Source organism: Balaenoptera musculus, chromosome 10 (assembly GCF_009873245.2).
Source record: "Balaenoptera musculus isolate JJ_BM4_2016_0621 chromosome 10, mBalMus1.pri.v3, whole genome shotgun sequence".
Classification (NCBI taxonomy): Eukaryota; Metazoa; Chordata; class Mammalia; order Artiodactyla; family Balaenopteridae; genus Balaenoptera; species Balaenoptera musculus.
Window position 1 is genome coordinate 95,295,963 of NC_045794.1, and position 15,479 is coordinate 95,311,441.

General features: G+C 52.3%; 1 protein-coding gene and 4 non-coding genes across 5 annotated transcripts; all 5 read right to left on the reverse strand.

Moving 5' to 3' along the window:
• Nucleotides 1-5,250: 5,250 nt before the first annotated feature.
• RPL3 (ribosomal protein L3) lies at nucleotides 5,251-12,918 on the reverse strand. Its single transcript, XM_036866504.1, has 10 exons — nucleotides 12,832-12,918; nucleotides 11,130-11,322; nucleotides 10,154-10,322; nucleotides 9,449-9,584; nucleotides 8,220-8,406; nucleotides 7,554-7,714; nucleotides 6,914-7,015; nucleotides 6,410-6,505; nucleotides 5,951-6,070; nucleotides 5,251-5,354 (listed from the first exon to the last, which is right to left on the reverse strand). Exons 1-10 carry the CDS (start codon nucleotides 12,832-12,834, stop codon nucleotides 5,310-5,312), a joined length of 1,212 nt encoding a protein of 403 aa, XP_036722399.1. The 5' UTR covers nucleotides 12,835-12,918; the 3' UTR covers nucleotides 5,251-5,309.
• Nucleotides 6,626-6,719, reverse strand: LOC118902932. Its single transcript, XR_005021644.1, has one exon. It is a non-coding gene; the product is annotated as a small nucleolar RNA U83B (small nucleolar RNA).
• On the reverse strand, nucleotides 8,068-8,160 carry LOC118902933. The gene has a single exon (XR_005021645.1). It is a non-coding gene; the product is annotated as a small nucleolar RNA U83B (small nucleolar RNA).
• LOC118902940 lies at nucleotides 9,585-9,639 on the reverse strand. The gene has a single exon (XR_005021650.1). It is a non-coding gene; the product is annotated as a small nucleolar RNA U82P (small nucleolar RNA).
• Nucleotides 12,286-12,349, reverse strand: LOC118902911. Its single transcript, XR_005021626.1, has one exon. It is a non-coding gene; the product is annotated as a small nucleolar RNA SNORD43 (small nucleolar RNA).
• Nucleotides 12,919-15,479: the final 2,561 nt, after the last annotated feature.

The window sequence follows — 15,479 nt, forward strand, 5'->3', positions numbered from 1 at the left end:
CATGACCACTCAGTGAGACACAGCACCTAAGATGCCTGGCAGACTATATTCTAGCTCTCTGACCTGGGAGGATTCTCTGAATCTCTCTGGGCCCCCATTTTCCCCATCTGTAAAATGGGAATAGTGATTGCAAGGATTAAATAAGATAGCTTTGAAAGGGTCCAACACAATGCTTGGCACACAGTAGGTACTCAAAAAACAAGCACCCTTGGGGACTTTCCTGGCAGTCCTGTGGTTAAGACTCCATACTTCCACTGCAGGGGGCATGGGTTCAATCCCTGGTTGGGGAACTAAGATCGCGCACGCTGCACGCGCAGCCAAAAAACCCAAAACCAAATAAGCACCCGACTCTCTCCCTTGAGCCAAAATATGCTTTCCTGGCCCCTAGTACCATAGGTTCAGGGTGAAGTGATGCCTGGGCTCAAATCCCAGCCCTGCCAGTTATACACTGTGTGCCCTTGGGCAAGTGGCTCACTCTCTCTGAGCCTCAGTTTCTTGTTTATAAAATGGGGTAATAATAGAAGCTGCCTCAAGGGGTGATCCTGAGTATTGAGTTTATATATATAAAGTACTTAGGACAGTACCCAATAGGTACAAGGTATTCACAATTACTACTACCTGTCAGCCTGGGCACCACCCTCCAGAGGCATTCAAAGTCAACATGAGCGCTTGTTATCGAGGGCCAGGGGCTGGTGAAGTTGGGCCCTGGGCAGCATCATGAGTCCAGGCGGCCGATGGATGCCAAGGACACAGTCATTCAGACATTTAATAGTTCTGATGTATTAATAGGCCCTGGAAGTTTCCTGGATGCCACCTCTCTCATTCCTGGGCTCATGGATGTTGCTTTCTTGCCTCCAAGAGTTCGGGTCAGGCCCCTCTCCTCTCAGAGGTCCAGACCGGGCTTCAGAGCCTCTGCTGAAAGCACAGGGAGAGCTATTTGGGCTCCTGGGAGCAGCCCAGGAGTCCAGACCCCAGGAGGCACACGATGCTGGTGAGGTCGGCAGGCCCCGAGTGCCAGCCTGAGTGCCAGAACATCGCATGAAGGGCAGGGGCACCACAGAAGCTTCAGACAAGTAGCTTCCTGCTGAGAGCCGATGGGAGGAGGGTGAGGCCGCTGGAAGCCAGGGCTGGGCGGCCCCCCCCCCCGGGGTGGGGGGACAGGGCTGGAGGCTCTGGGGGATGAGGACTGAGGGGCGAACACGCAGCCCCCACTGGCAAGGCTGTCAGTGAGAATCGGGGGAGAGCACTTGGGGGTGAGCCCTCGAGGCGGCAGCAGGCTGTCCACCCCTCCACCCCCCAAGGCCACCCCCAGGTAAGCTCCACGAAGTCACTGGCTCTGCCTTTTAAGGCAATGGTGGCTCCTGCCACCTCCCTGTTCCCACGTGCTCAGACATTCCCAGCAGGTATTTTCTTTTTTTTTTTTTTTCCCCAGGAGGAATGGAATGAGGCTCCTTTTTCTGTCACCACAGGATCCCAGAGAGGCCTGTCTGGGGATTCTGGTGACAGGAAGCACACACCGCCAGGCACTTGGAGATGCGCTCTCTGTGACACACACAAACAAGGTCTACAGGAGGCCCAGACCGCTGCCCAGCTCACCACAGGCCCACGGAAATGCCTGGGGACCCCCTCGTGGGACACCCAGACGTACACAAGCACGGGCGACTCCCAGAGACCCTGGGAACAACATTTACTGAGCACCTACTATATGCCAGGTCGTGGCTATGGAGGCGGGGGGGGGGGTGGGAGCCAGTCCCACCTTCGTGGAACTCACTCAACTGCCTCCCTCGGGAGTTCATATCTGAGCCCCAAAGCCTCGTTCCCACCTCAGGGCCTCTGTGCCTACTCTTCCCTCCGCATGGGGTGTTCTCCCCTTAGAGCTCCACCAGGCTGGATCCTTTACACCCTCAGGTCTCAGAAAGGCCTCCTCTGCCCCATCACTCAGCATCCCAATGTCCTGTCTTATTTCTTCACAGCATTCATCACTTTTTTTCTAAGTGCATTTAGGGGAATTCCCTGGTGGTCCAGTGGTTAGGACTCTGTGCTTTCACTGCCGTGGACCCGGGTTCAATCCCTGGTCAGGGAACCAAGATCCCGCAAGCCATGCAGTGTGGGCAAAAAAAAATTTTTTTTTAATTAAAAAAATAAAGTGCATTTACTATGAAAGTAACTTTCCCAATGTCCATAATACAGTTGCGCTTTCACAATCCAATATACAACTCAAAACTTTTTTTTACAGCCCAAAACTTATATTTACTAAGTTTCCAATTTGAATGAAGTCTAAAATATACAAATCAGGGCCCTGACCATACAAAAGGATAATATTCAAAGAAAGCTCAGTTCAGAATCATTCTGTTTTTGGATCCACAGCAACTTTTGTAGTAATTAGATTTAACAGTAATATAATTCCAATGAAGAAAGTTAAATCAGGGATCTCTAAATTCTGGCCCACGTCTATCACCAATAACTCAGATGTTTCTTCTTTCTAATGAATTAAACATTTCATGCATAAAGTTCTGAAATGGCCAACAGACCATAGATACTTCTTTACGCTCCTGCTTAAAACCAAAAGCTTCAGGGCGAAAGCGTTATCACTTCTATTACCCAAATATTATCTTAGCAGACCAATGCTTTCTTTTTTACTTTTTTAGGCCACACGGCATGTGTGATCTTCAGGGATCGAACCCACACCCCCTGCAGTGGAAGAGCAGAGTCTTAACCACTGGGCTGCCAGGGGAAGTCCCTCATCACTTCTAAAACTGTCTTGTTTGCCTATGTCTACTGTCTGCCCTCCCCAACTAAAATAAAAGCTCCTTGAGAGATGGACCTTTGAGTTCAGCACTGCTTCCGCAGCACCTGGAGGAGTGCTCTGTCCACCGCGGGCGCTCAGGTTTCTTGAGAATGAAGCTGATCCCACACACGTGGCTGAGCTTTCCGCTGCCCCCAGGAAGCCCAATTACTCGTCCTGACCGGTTCCAGGCGTTGTGTGCACATGCTGGGGCTGTCTTCCACACTGGGTCCCATAACCACCACCTCTGAGGCGGCCAGTCCCCAACCAGATGAGGCTGAGGCTAAGATCTGTGATCCTGGGCGTGCCTCAAAGCACTCACTGGCCAGGGGCAGGGCAGAAACGAGGACGGGGACGTGGGGATGGTCAACAGATAAGGGCTCAGCCCTTGTCAAGCAAGCCTGCCCCTGAAAAGGCTCTTTGTGCACGTCACACGTGTGGGGACATGAGCGTGTGCTCTGTGCTGTTGGAGGCACGTGTGCACACCCTCAGCCTGTTCTCTGGACCCACGTCCCGAGTCATCCTGGCCATACCTACAACTGGGCAGAGTCCCGAAAGGGAGTGAGGCCCAGCCAGGACGTCTCAAACCAGCAAAGCGTTTTGTACCTGGGCTGGGTGGGCAGCTGGGCTCCAGGGCTGGCCTAAGGGTCTGGGGAGGCCCACAGGCTAAGAGGCCAAGGGCAACCGGGACGAGTGAGGGGATGAGGTGGGGCCACTGCCCAGCTCAGCAACCTCCCCAGGATATGACTGGACAGAAGCTCCCGCAGTGAAAAGAACCCAGACCAAAGACCAGGAGCCCAGCTCCCACGCCTGGCTCTGCCACAGGTGCCTGGTGGCCTTGGGGCAAGTCCTGACTCCCTCTGGCTGTGGGCTTGAATCCCAGGATTATGGGGCTGAAGAGACCCTGGTTGGGGAAGGGATTCTGCGCCCCCTGCAAAGCCCAGAGAGGTCCTCCTGCAAGGCTGCCCCAACTGGGTGCTGCCCACTCTCGCCCCCTGGTGGCTCCAGCCTGAAATGCAGCTCTGGCCAGTCTAGGCCTGGATCCTGAGCCCACGGGTGCTGCATGGGGTAGCAAATTGGCGCAGAAGTTGGCTTTGAGGCCCACTGCCCCACAGAGCTCAGAATGGACTCCAGAAAAGTGTGCAGACGTTGGGGAGGGGTCCCACGCCAAGGACTCTTGCTCAGCCCCTCCAGACCTCAGCTAGCCTCCGCCTCAGGGCCCACATGTAATTCCTGCAACCTCCTCTGTGCCTCGACTCGACATCTTAGGGCCTCACACGAGTCATGGGGATACCATGCTCATTGGGAACCAGAGGTTCAACTCGGGCCACCTCGTCATCTTGAGACAGCACCGTTAAGTATGGGACCTCCGTCCATCCCCAGCTATCACTACCCCTTTCGAAGAGGAAACTAAGCCTCAGAAGATGCCAGAACCCAGGTGATTAATTGGTGGGCAACCAGCCGTCTGCCAAAAGGCTGAGCAAGGCCATCAGCGCTGCTGCAGCTGTGCTCTCTGCCCTCCGCTTAGGTGGGGCTGAGGCAAACATACCACATGGGCAGATGTGACGTGACGTGGGGAGCAGCTACGGCTGGAAGGGGGATAAGCAGGGGCATCTTGTACACCTGTAATGCCAGGGGCTGGACTGGGGTTCAGTCACCCCACCAAAGGGTGGGCCAGACATCACAGGCCTGGGTGCTGGGCTCTAGCAGCCAAGCTCTTACCAGCCTACATGATGCAGGTGCACAATATATGGTCAGCACAGGGGACACTGGCACGGGACAAGGGGCTGAGCCAAGTCACCAAAGCAGACCTGGACCAGAATGGAAATTGGGGTTCAATGACCTCACCAGCCAGGTGAGCCTGGTCAAGGCACTCAACCTCTGCCGGTCCACATTCTCACCTGTTTTAATGAAGTCCTTGTTAATCACCAGGGCTTTCCTCAAAGCAAACATTCCAGTGTTTTCCTAAGTCCCAGGTGCCGTTCAGGGCTTCTACATGACACCCTCTCCCATGGCCAGAACTTTGCCGCTGGCTACAGAAGAACCTCAACAAGCCCTAACTGGAACTCCTCCTGCATGGATTAGTGACTAAATTAGGTATCTGTACACTCAGCAGAGAGCCGGGGTCTGCCCTGCCATGCCCGTGGGCAACAGCAACCACCAGGTCCTCACTGCCTCCTTCCAAGCTGTACAGACACAACGCGTACAGCAGAGACCCAGCTTCCTTGCTCTGTGACAAACATTTCACACAGAGCTCACTCCCCAGGCTGGCTGTAACAGTGCAGGGCAGACCAGGCTGGCTGGCTCTCGCCTCCCGCTTCGCCTAGTCTGCTCCAAGCATGGGGCCCGGCCAGTGGTAGGGCAAAGAGGCAGCCAAAGAGGCTGGGGGGACAGCATGCCTCTGGGAGCATGAGGGCCGAGGGAAGCAGCCAGGACCGGGAAGGTGAAGTACAGGCAGATGAAAATATTTTCACTGGAAAATAATTTTATTGAGATTCTACCAGCTGTATAATCTGTTCTGACATTAGGCCCCTTCTTCCTTTGCAATTCGGTCCTTCTTAAGTGGTCCCTGTGGAGAGAAATGCAGCAGGCAAGGTTAGAGATAGAAGGCAGTTAAGAATAACCACCAAGGGCTTCCCTGGTAGTGCAGTGGTTGGGGGTCTGCCTGCCAATGCGGGGGACGCGGGTTCGAGCCCTGGTCTGGGAGGATCCCTACATGCCGTGGAGCGACTAGGCCCGTGAGCCACCGTTGCTGAGCCTGCACTCTGCAACAAGAGAGGCCGTGATAAGGAAAGGCCCGCGCACCGTGATGAAGAGTGGCCCCCGCTTGCCACAACTGGAGAGGGCCCTCGCACAGAGACGAAGACCCAACACAGCCATAAATAAATAAATAAATAAAAATTAAAAAAAAAAAAGAATAACTGCTACATAAAATACTTTGCCTTATTTCTGACACAATATCCCTAGTAATTCTTTCTAAGGAAAAAAAAAAAGAATAACCGCCAACCACAGTGCGATCAGATTCCGGGCAGGTCTCCACAGCCTGGGGCACACACATGCACAAAGTGGCCCCCTCTGCATCAGCACCAGATGGGCAGGCTGACAGCTGACAGCAGCTGAAAGCCACCCCCACCCCAGCCTGAGGGCAGCAAGGTAGGTGCTCACCATGAATGCTTTCTTCTCCTCCACAGTCTGGAAACGGCCATGGCCAAATTTGGAGGTGGTGTCAATAAACTTGAGGTCAATCTTCTCCAGGGCCCGCCGTTTGGTCTGCACCAGCAAGGACTGTGGACCAAGAGTGCAAGGGTTCAGAGCCAAACCTTTCTCTGTACCATCTTTGTTCACAGGTCCCTCATCTTAAGAGGGCAGAGGTCAACTCCATCTAAATCAGTCCTGGAATCAGGACACCCACCCACCCCAAACACCACCATCCAGCCACTACCAAGGGGTTTCCTCCTGCCACCAGGCGGATGAGAATACACTTAAGAACAGAAGCAAACAGCTGGGCCAGGCCAGACACGGACTTCCCTCCTCCCGGGACTTCAAAGTCAGGAGTAGCAATCCCTCCCCACTTTCCCTCCCAACTCCCCTAACAGAGATCAGTCTCCCCTCCTCCAGCCTCACCTTGCGAAGGGTGAGCACTCGCTTCTTGGTTCCCACCACGCAGCCTTTGAGCATGACAAAGTCATTGGTCACTTCACCGTAGTGGACAAAGCCACCCTGGGAAGGAGCAAGGCCATCAGAGGTCAGCACAGATAAAGCAAGGGGCTGGAGACAGGTCTGACCACGCACATGACACCCCCCCGCCGCAGGTCCTGGCGGTCCCACCACCTGACCAGAGCTGTTCTCAGAAGGAAGGCAGCAAGGAATACTTCCGCAGTCTGACTCGGGCGCCGCACCCAGCGCTCATTCCAGGGCCTCATCACTGAACAGCTGGGCCTGCCACCCCACTCCTCACCAGCCAATCTCCCTCCAATGACAAAGGGTGGACAGACAGCTGGATGCTGTGCAGGGGTCCAGTTAACTGGCTGTAAAAATGGCCCCAGCCCCATAGGGGAGGCCTGGAACTGGAAATCCCCCACCAAACCAGATATCTGAGGCTTTGCAAGGACAGCTCCCATTACTCACCAGAGGGTTGATGCTCTTGTCAGACAGATCGTAATCAGTAGAGGCATTGTTCTTGATCAGTTTGCCATCCTTGATGAGGTAGCCCTGGCCAATCTTGTAGATCTGGAGGAAATGAGCATAAATACTTGAGAACAAGAAAATTGGGTGGGGAGACAGCTCAGAGGCCTCTGGAGCTGGCTGGAGGCAAGGACAGCCATTAGGGACAAATGATCCATCTTGGGGGTGGGCTAGCCTACAAAGGCCTCTGGGAAAGCAGCTATGACCTCGGCCCTAGCGAGGGGGCGTCCCAGGCTCGGAGCAAAGAAAAGGTGGCTGGGCCTGAACTGCAAACAATGCCATCCAGCGAGACAATGGACGAGGCCTCTCCAAACACCATGGAACAGGAGAGGGTAGACAAAGCTCATATCCTCAGCCCCGCCAAGGGTCAGCTGCACCAGAACCACCTTCAAGGATGGCACTTTACTCTCATGACACCCAAGAGCCAGAACTCTGCCACCAGACATGAGCGACTAAGTCCACGGGATGCTCCACCACAAATGGACCGATGGTGACAGGGACTGGGACCCCCAGCTCCCAATAGTGGGGCCACCCTGCCCCTCCTAGGGTTAAAGTCTCCACAGGACCCCCTTGGGCACCTCACCTTCTTGTTGATCTCGGTGCGGTGATGGTAGCCTTTCTGACCGGCCCGAGCCACAGAGAAGGCCACCCGTGCAGGATGCCACGCCCCAATACAGGCAACCTTGCGCAGCCCTCGGTGGGTCTTACGGGGCAGCTTCTTGGTGTGCCAACGGCTGGTGACCCCTGGAATAGACACATGCTATTACTGGGGTGCCTGGTACCCATGCCATTGGCCCTTTCCTGCTATGAATGCCCAACTTGAGTTTGTGGTACTCTGTCCACAGAACATGCAATGCAACACATGATTGCCGTGTCCTCTCCCTTCTTATACCTCCATCCAAGCTTGAATACCAGCTGAGACATAACCCTTGAGTTACAATCAGCAAACAAGAAGAGGCCTTGGAGAATCAGCCTACTAGAATGTGATCATGCTCATCTGAGGGCATTCAGGAAGCCTCCCAGTGCGTTCTGCAGTGTGCTCGAAGCGTATGTATGTCACCCCCGGTCCCACATGCTACCCCAGCCACCTGACCACAGCAGTCCTCAGGAGGAAGGCAGCGAGGAATACTTCCGCAGTCTGACTCGGGCGCTGTGCCAGCGCTCATTCCAGGGCCTCATCACAGAACAGCTGGGCCTGCCACCCCTCTCCCAGGTTAACCACAGCAATGTGGGCCACTGCGAAGCTCACCTTTGTAGCCTTTGCCCTTGGTCACCCCAATGACATCAATCATCTCATCCTGCCCAAACACTTGGTTCACAGGGACCTGCTGCTCTAGCCTCTCTCGGGCCCAGTCCAGTTTTTCGGCCACAGTGCCTCCGTTCACCTGGATCTCCATGAGGTGGGCCTTCTTCTGGCGTAGAGGAAGCAGGCGCATCTAGAAGGGAACAGATGCTTCAAGGTGAGAGGAACTCAGGCTGCGCACAACAGGCAACAGCACTGCTCTCCAGTGTCATGACTCCCCACTGGGTACCATTCCCCTTTCAATTCTGGTGCCTGAATCAGGTCAGAATGAGCTGCTCCCTGACAGACACACCAGGCCCACATTAAGACAGGCTCATTTAACCAGATCCTGGGACCACCAGCCCAATGTTCCTGACCACTGTCATTTTGGCCAGTTCCTTTCAGGTACCTGCCCTGGTTTACCCTGGCCATCTACCTTGCTCTATTAACTACCAATAAGCCACTTATTTTGGGAGCAGGATAACACTGCGAGTACAAGCTGTGATTAAGGAATGAAGCTAAACAAAGATTTTAAAGCTGTCCGGTGTTATCCTACTGACGCGTCTTCAGTAATGGACACACACCACAAATCTGTGGTAATCTGGTCACCACTAACCACACAGGACTACTGATCACTTAGGAATCATGGGTATACACCCAGGATAATCGCCCAGACTGACAGCAAAGGCGGCACCCATTCCTACCCAGACAACCAAGAGCTAATTCAGCTCACGTCAGGTCTGAAGTGCAAATAGCCAGCATCTCAACACTATTTTCAGTTAGGCGCTAGACAACATTAGTTATGACTCACCAGTTCCTTCGACCAGTTCTCCTAAAATGGGATATGGTTTTCCCTAATTAAGAACCACCGGGGACACAGTGCCCTCTGCTGGCAACAAAAAAACCAACCCTATGTGAGGAGGCCTGGATGCCTTCTCAAGCAGACAACTGTCCTAAACATGGCCCCAGGAACCCAGGCCTCAAGGCAGGGCACTGGCTGGACTTTGTTGCTTTTAACCCCTTCCTCCACCAGGAAATAAATTTAAGAACCTCAAAGTCTTACCATCCCTAAAATCCTGAGGCTTGACAAAACCAGTGTGAGCTGAGGATCAACTCAGAAGATAACTGAGCCCCGCAAAAGCCACAGGTGGTCATGTAGGTCATCACCTCCACAGACCATAGCAGTGGGCACTCACCTGGGTGTGGGCAATGACACGGATGACCTGGCAGTACTTCTTCATGCTGCTGAAGTCCCTCTCCAGCTGCTTCTTGCCGTCTACATCCTGCCACTTCTTGCAGTATTTGGTGAAGGCCTTCTTCTTAGATTTATGCCTTCAGAAGCAGAGCAGAGTTGGGGAGGGGGCCAGGTGCCAGCCTTCATCACCCCTCCAAGGGGTGAGCGGAAGGCACACGGGCACCATGTGGGGACGGGGCTCATTGCCGGCTTCTAAGGAGCCTTTTCCACCGGCAAGCGGAGCCTGGATGGAGCTCATCGGGCAGAGCCGAGCGGAGCTGAGCAGAGGTCCACAAGATTAATGATGCAAGTCACACACGTTCAGATACACAAGTTCTTGCTCTAGGTTATCCATTAACCAGACCACACACCGGGGGTGGTGGGGTATGGGGGCATTACTGCTATCCCTCAGCTTCTAAGTAGACTCAACACTTGCCAGCAACTCAGGAAATACTGACTCAAGGTAGCACCCACTAAGGTGAACACTGAAGGAAATGTCTCAAGATGCTCCTCCCAGCGCAGGAAAGAATGGTTCTGCTCTGTTCCGCAACTAAACCTGACACCAGAGCACCTCCTCCCACCCCAGCTATGGAGCTGAGGCCCTGCACGGCACACTGCCCCTCCTGGCCAGCCTAACCCAGGGCGAGGGCGGCATTGGCCCCCTTACCAGTTCTTATAGAAGCGCCTTTTGCATTCATCACTGATATGCTCAGCAAAGATGGTCTTAAAGGTCCGGAGGCCTCGAGGTGTTTCCACGTAGCCCACAATGCCCACAATGACCATGGGCGGCGTCTCCACGATGGTCACAGCCTCCACAACTTCCTTCTTGTTCACCTCTGCAGACGAAGCAGGCAGTTAGACCTGAGTGGGCTGCCTCAAGTACCCGGCAGGAGGGCTGTCTTTTGGAAAAATGTCACGTGCCCTTCCAGGCCAGCAACGCAAGTTGCTTCAGATGACAGGAAGGTTTGTGGGGAAGTCTGCATCGCAGCCCAAACTCCCTCACTGCTGAATGCTCAGTCTGTGTGCACTGACCTTTTCAGCACAAAACTATCTGGACCCTAAGCAGCCAAGTAACAGCCTGGTTTCGGTGCTGGTTTATCATAACCTTCTCCAGAGACAAACTCCTTATTACCTAGAAAATACAAGGGTACTAAGTATAGTGAGGTAGTAATTCCTCAGCATAGACAATTTTAACTGTCTACTTACTGTGTTTCAATCACCAGCACCGTGTGTTCTACTTAGTGCCTTTTCTACTTCGAACTTCACAACCCAGGAAGGTGGGTAGTATTCAGGCGCTCAGATGAGGCTCACAGTTCAGTGCTGCCACTAAAATGTGAGTGGAGTTTCTATTTAACCCTCAATGGTTGCCACCTCCCATGTTAGCATACTTCTCTGCTGCAGCTCTTGACAAATTTCCTCATCACGCTCCCTGACTCCATTACATCTCTCTGCCTAAATCAAGCAGTGCCAGCCACCTGAACCCTGGAAGCATTAATCAATCCTAAAATATCTTTCCATTGTGATATCTAGAGGTTCTGTTGATCTCTCCAAAGCCTGCTCTTTTCTGAGAGCTTGGCCCCATCTAGTCAGCTCCCACCAACTCCTACCCTCCCAGCAGCTGGGGAGACACAGCGTGTACTTACTGGAGCCTGGCCTATCGACCTCCCTCACAACGTGGGTCATGCCAGCCTTGTAGCCGAGGAAGGCTGTGAGGTGCACGGGCTTGCAAGAGTCATCCTTGGGGAAGCTCTTCACCTTCCCGCGGTGCCGGCTGCTGCGCTTCCGAGGCAGAAAGCCCAGGGACCCATGCCTGGGAGCGGAGAACTTCCTGTGAGACTAGGAGAAAACGATCAATCAACGTTAGCACCTTCTAAGTAGCTCACGCCTCTTCATCCCCAGAGGCCTAGGTTCTAAGAAGATTCCCAGCAATGCTGGATCCACACCAGCAACCCAGGTAACGGGCTTACGTGCGGGATTTACTTTTGTCGGGATCACACATCTAAAAGGCATTATTCAGCCAAATGAGTTGAACATTTATCTCAAACCCTCACCCTGTAATTTAAAGAACATGAACCATCCACCTTTTCCTCTAAAGAGGACAAAGGCACACCAGGTAATGGTATTAAAAATCGCTTAACAAGCAGCTTTATGTGCAAGTCAGTTAAGATTCTGATCACGCACATACATACAATGGAATGTTACTGAGCCATAAAAAGGAACGAAATTCAGTTATTTGTGATGAGGTGGATGGACCGAGAGTCCGTCATACAAAGTGAAGTCAGAAAAAGAAAAATACCGTATGCCAACGCACGTAAATGCAATCTATAAAAACAGGACTGATGAACCTAGTGGCAGGGCAGGAATAAAAACGCAGACGTAGAGAACGGACTTGAGGACACGGGGGTGGGGGGAAGCTGGGACGAAGTGAGAGAGTAGCACTGACATATACACACTACCAAATGTAAAATGGATGGCTGGTGGGAAGCTGCTGCATAGCACAGGGAGATCAGCCTTGTGACGACCTAGGATGGGATAGGGAGGGCAGGAGGGAGACGCAAGAGGGAGGGGATATGGGGATATATGTATGCATGTGGCTGATTCACTTTGTTGTACAACAGAAACTAACACAACACTGTAAAGCAATTGTACTCCAATAAAGATTAAATAAAAGAAACAGATCCTGTCCACAATAGGGACTTCTGGTCAAACGCCTGGGTGGCAGATAATAGTAGTAAAGGTTCCTCATGCTCCCAAGGGGAGCTAAACGGGCAAGTGGAGGCCACTAGAACTCGACAGAACCAAATCAGAACATGACAATCAGCACACAATCTCTGTCCGCCCGTCAGTAAGTTCATCATCTCTGGTTTCTGAGACCTCTAGAGGCCCAAGAGGTTGTACCAACCGTCCCAGACGTTTCAGAAGAGGATTCAACAACCCATACCCAAAGCCTCCCCTGCCGCCTGCGGCCTGGATTTCTGCACCTCCCACTTTCACAACAGTGCCAAACGCCCCCACCCAAGGTCCTCCTGGCGAAAGTGCTCATGACTCGCATCTCGAATGCTGAGGTCGAGATCTAGTATAAGTCCATGGCCTGAAGATTATCGGGCCCGGGCGCCCCAACCCAGCTCCCGTGGCAAGGCCTCTTGCCAGCCGACCGGCAGGCCCAAAGCCAACCTCAAGCCTCGGACATTTTAAGAAAATAGACCTGACTGCGGATTCTGCTGAGTGCCCCATGCTTCTAGAGCACAACCCCGGCGCCGGGTGAGGCGAGATGGCGGGGATGTGCCGCGGATTCACTCATGCCGCCGCAGCGGACAAGTAGAAGTCCGCCATCACAACACTCACCATCCAGCCGTCGGATGCTGCCGGTAGAGATCGTCCGACTCTCAGCGCGCAATATATAAATCCCAGTCTAGCTCCGCCCCTTCCGGCGTGAGAGCGCGCGCCCGCGGCAGCCGTCGGGTCGGGGGGCGGGTACTGGGTGCCGTTTCCACGCACGCTCATCCTCGCCTTGCTTACGTTCCGACCGGGACGTCAGTTTCGTAGGCGGGACTTAGAGGCTCTACGGCGAGCGGCCGAGTTCAAACTTAGTGAAAAGCCTTGGACTCGCCGGCAGAGAGTTGTATTACAACGACCTTGAGGCGTTGGGCAGCGGCCAAATTTGATGAAACTGCTGATACGGTGAAGGAAAATGGCTACGTCGGTTCTTTTCATATGAAATGCAGGTTTCATATGAATCCTCTGGAATTGAGTAACCCTGTTGGGGCTTCAGTTCCAAGGCGCTTTCCCACGTGGTATCCCGCTTCCGTCCCACACAGCGTTGTTGCCATTTTGCAGGCACACAGAAGTGGGACGAGTCGCACCGCTTCCACCAGCTCGAAGTTGGAGAGGAAAGACAGGAACCCTGGTTTCCTGGCTCCCAACCCAGAGCCGCTTCCCGGTACCAGCTTGCCTTTAATGCTTCCTGATTTCGGGCCCCCCTCCCTCAAGCCCCATCTCGGCTACTCCTCCGAGAATCTGGCTGTGGGGCCCGTGCTTGGTTCTGAAGGTCTTAGGCGACGGAACCACCTCACCGTCTAGGGTCATGGGTCCCGCTGCCCGGCCTCACGGACCCTGGCCCTCCCTGCTTCCCAGACTCTCTGCATGAATGGCTCTTGCTGATGTCTGCTTGGGCTCGGGGTCACCTAGGTCCTAGGAGGCTCCTAGCGGCTCACCCTGCCGCCAGGCTTGCCCCTCCAAATCTTTCTAAGAATCAAATCCCTTCTTGCTACTTCCCATGCCCCTCCCCACGCCCACCCCCAACCCTCGTTGTTTCCTGTGGATGAAGCCTTAACTTCTGAGCCTGCCAGCCAAGAATCTGCCCTAACTAGCTATTCCAGCCTCTTCGCTGCAGGCGAATACACACACTTTTTCATAGATCACCACCTTCCACATGCATCCTTCCCCGTCCTGTGCTTTGATTCTGGGCCTGACCATTGCTCACACCGTTGTTAAAAAACATTCTCTCATGTAACCCTCACGCCATCCCCCAGTGGCAGTGCTGATAGTCCTCAGCCCCTTACTGGAAATCTTTGGGGCCAAATATGTATCCAAATTAAGCATTCTTCACGTTTTAGATAATACCGTGCAATATGGTGCACATACTGTATATTATGTAATCATACCTAAGCTGTTGAGTGAAACACGTTAATTCTGCTAAGAAACGTGAATATTCACATGGAGTGGGATAATTATAAATAGCCTCACAGTTAAAGGCTAACTTAGCTACCTAAAAAATTCAGGTTAGTTTGGTTTTTGCCACCAAATGATTTAAGAAGTTTTTTCATAATGCCCTTTACAGCAACATGGATTGACCTAGAGATTATCATATGAGTGAAGTAAGTCAGAGAAAGACCAATACCGTGTGATATCACTTATATGTGGAATCTAAAATATGATACAACTGAATTTATTTACAAGACAGAAACGGACTCACAGACATAGAAAGCAAACTTACGGTTACCAAAGAGGAAAAGGGGAGGGATGGATTTGGCGTTTGGGATTAGCAGATACAAACTACTATACATAAAATAGATAAACAAGGTCCTACTGTATAGCACAGGGAACTGTATTCAATATACTGTAATAAACCATAATGGAAAAGAATATGAAAAAGATATAACTGAATCATTTTGCTATACACCAGAAACTAACACAACATTGTAAATCAACTATACTTCAACTAAAAAAAAAGTTTTTTCATTTCAGAATTGCAGACAAGGAATTATGGCCCATATGACAGAGAAAACTAAGTTCAGGCCAAGAGGAAATAATTTGGCAAAAGTCATGCAATAAGGACAGAGCTCAAGTCTGACTGAGTCTAGGTTGGGTTTTCATGACATCAGACTCAGGGTTCTGTAGCCCTTTCACTGGAAAAGGAGCTCTGGGGTCCTGAGTCACTCATTCACTCAATAAGAAATTCTTCCTGAAGGCCTGCTCTGTGCCAGGTACTGCACCAGTCTGTGGGAATACATAAGAGAACAAGACAGCTACCGTCGCAGAGCAAATAAGACTGTTTAAAATTATGATGAGGGTTGAAAAAGATTTAACAAACAATGTTACCAAAGGTCCTGGACAAACCATTCCCCCTAAAAGGAATTCCCTCTTTCCAGTCAGAGAAAAGGGAGTATCGACAGACCTGCACAGTCCTGCCAGTTGTACACATAGCTCACTGAGTTATTGCCTTGGGCCTCAGTTTCCCCATCTGTCAAATGAGGGATTCATTCATTCACTCAACAAATGTGTACTGAGCCTCCTCTGCCTAAGAATGACATTAAAGGACCAACTAAAGGTGAGAATAAGGTCGAAGGGCTTTCACTACTCCATGCAAGCCGTCAGGTGGGTGACCTGGGAAAGGACACTGAGGGTAGACATGAAGGAGTAGAATCTGGAGATATTTAGGATAGCAGGATCTGGAGACTATTTGTATGAGTCATTGTGGGTGGGGGCAGGGA

Bases quoted from the DNA above. Each gene is read 5' to 3' on its own strand.
- RPL3 (XM_036866504.1), bottom strand. The intron at 8,407-9,448 runs GTGAGTGCCCAC...GTTCCCTTCTAG, and splicing joins GTGTCATTGCCCACACCCAG to ATGCGCCTGCTTCCTCTACG. The intron at 7,715-8,219 runs GTGAGCTTCGCA...TGTCTATTCCAG, and splicing joins CAAGGGCAAAGGCTACAAAG to GGGTCACCAGCCGTTGGCAC.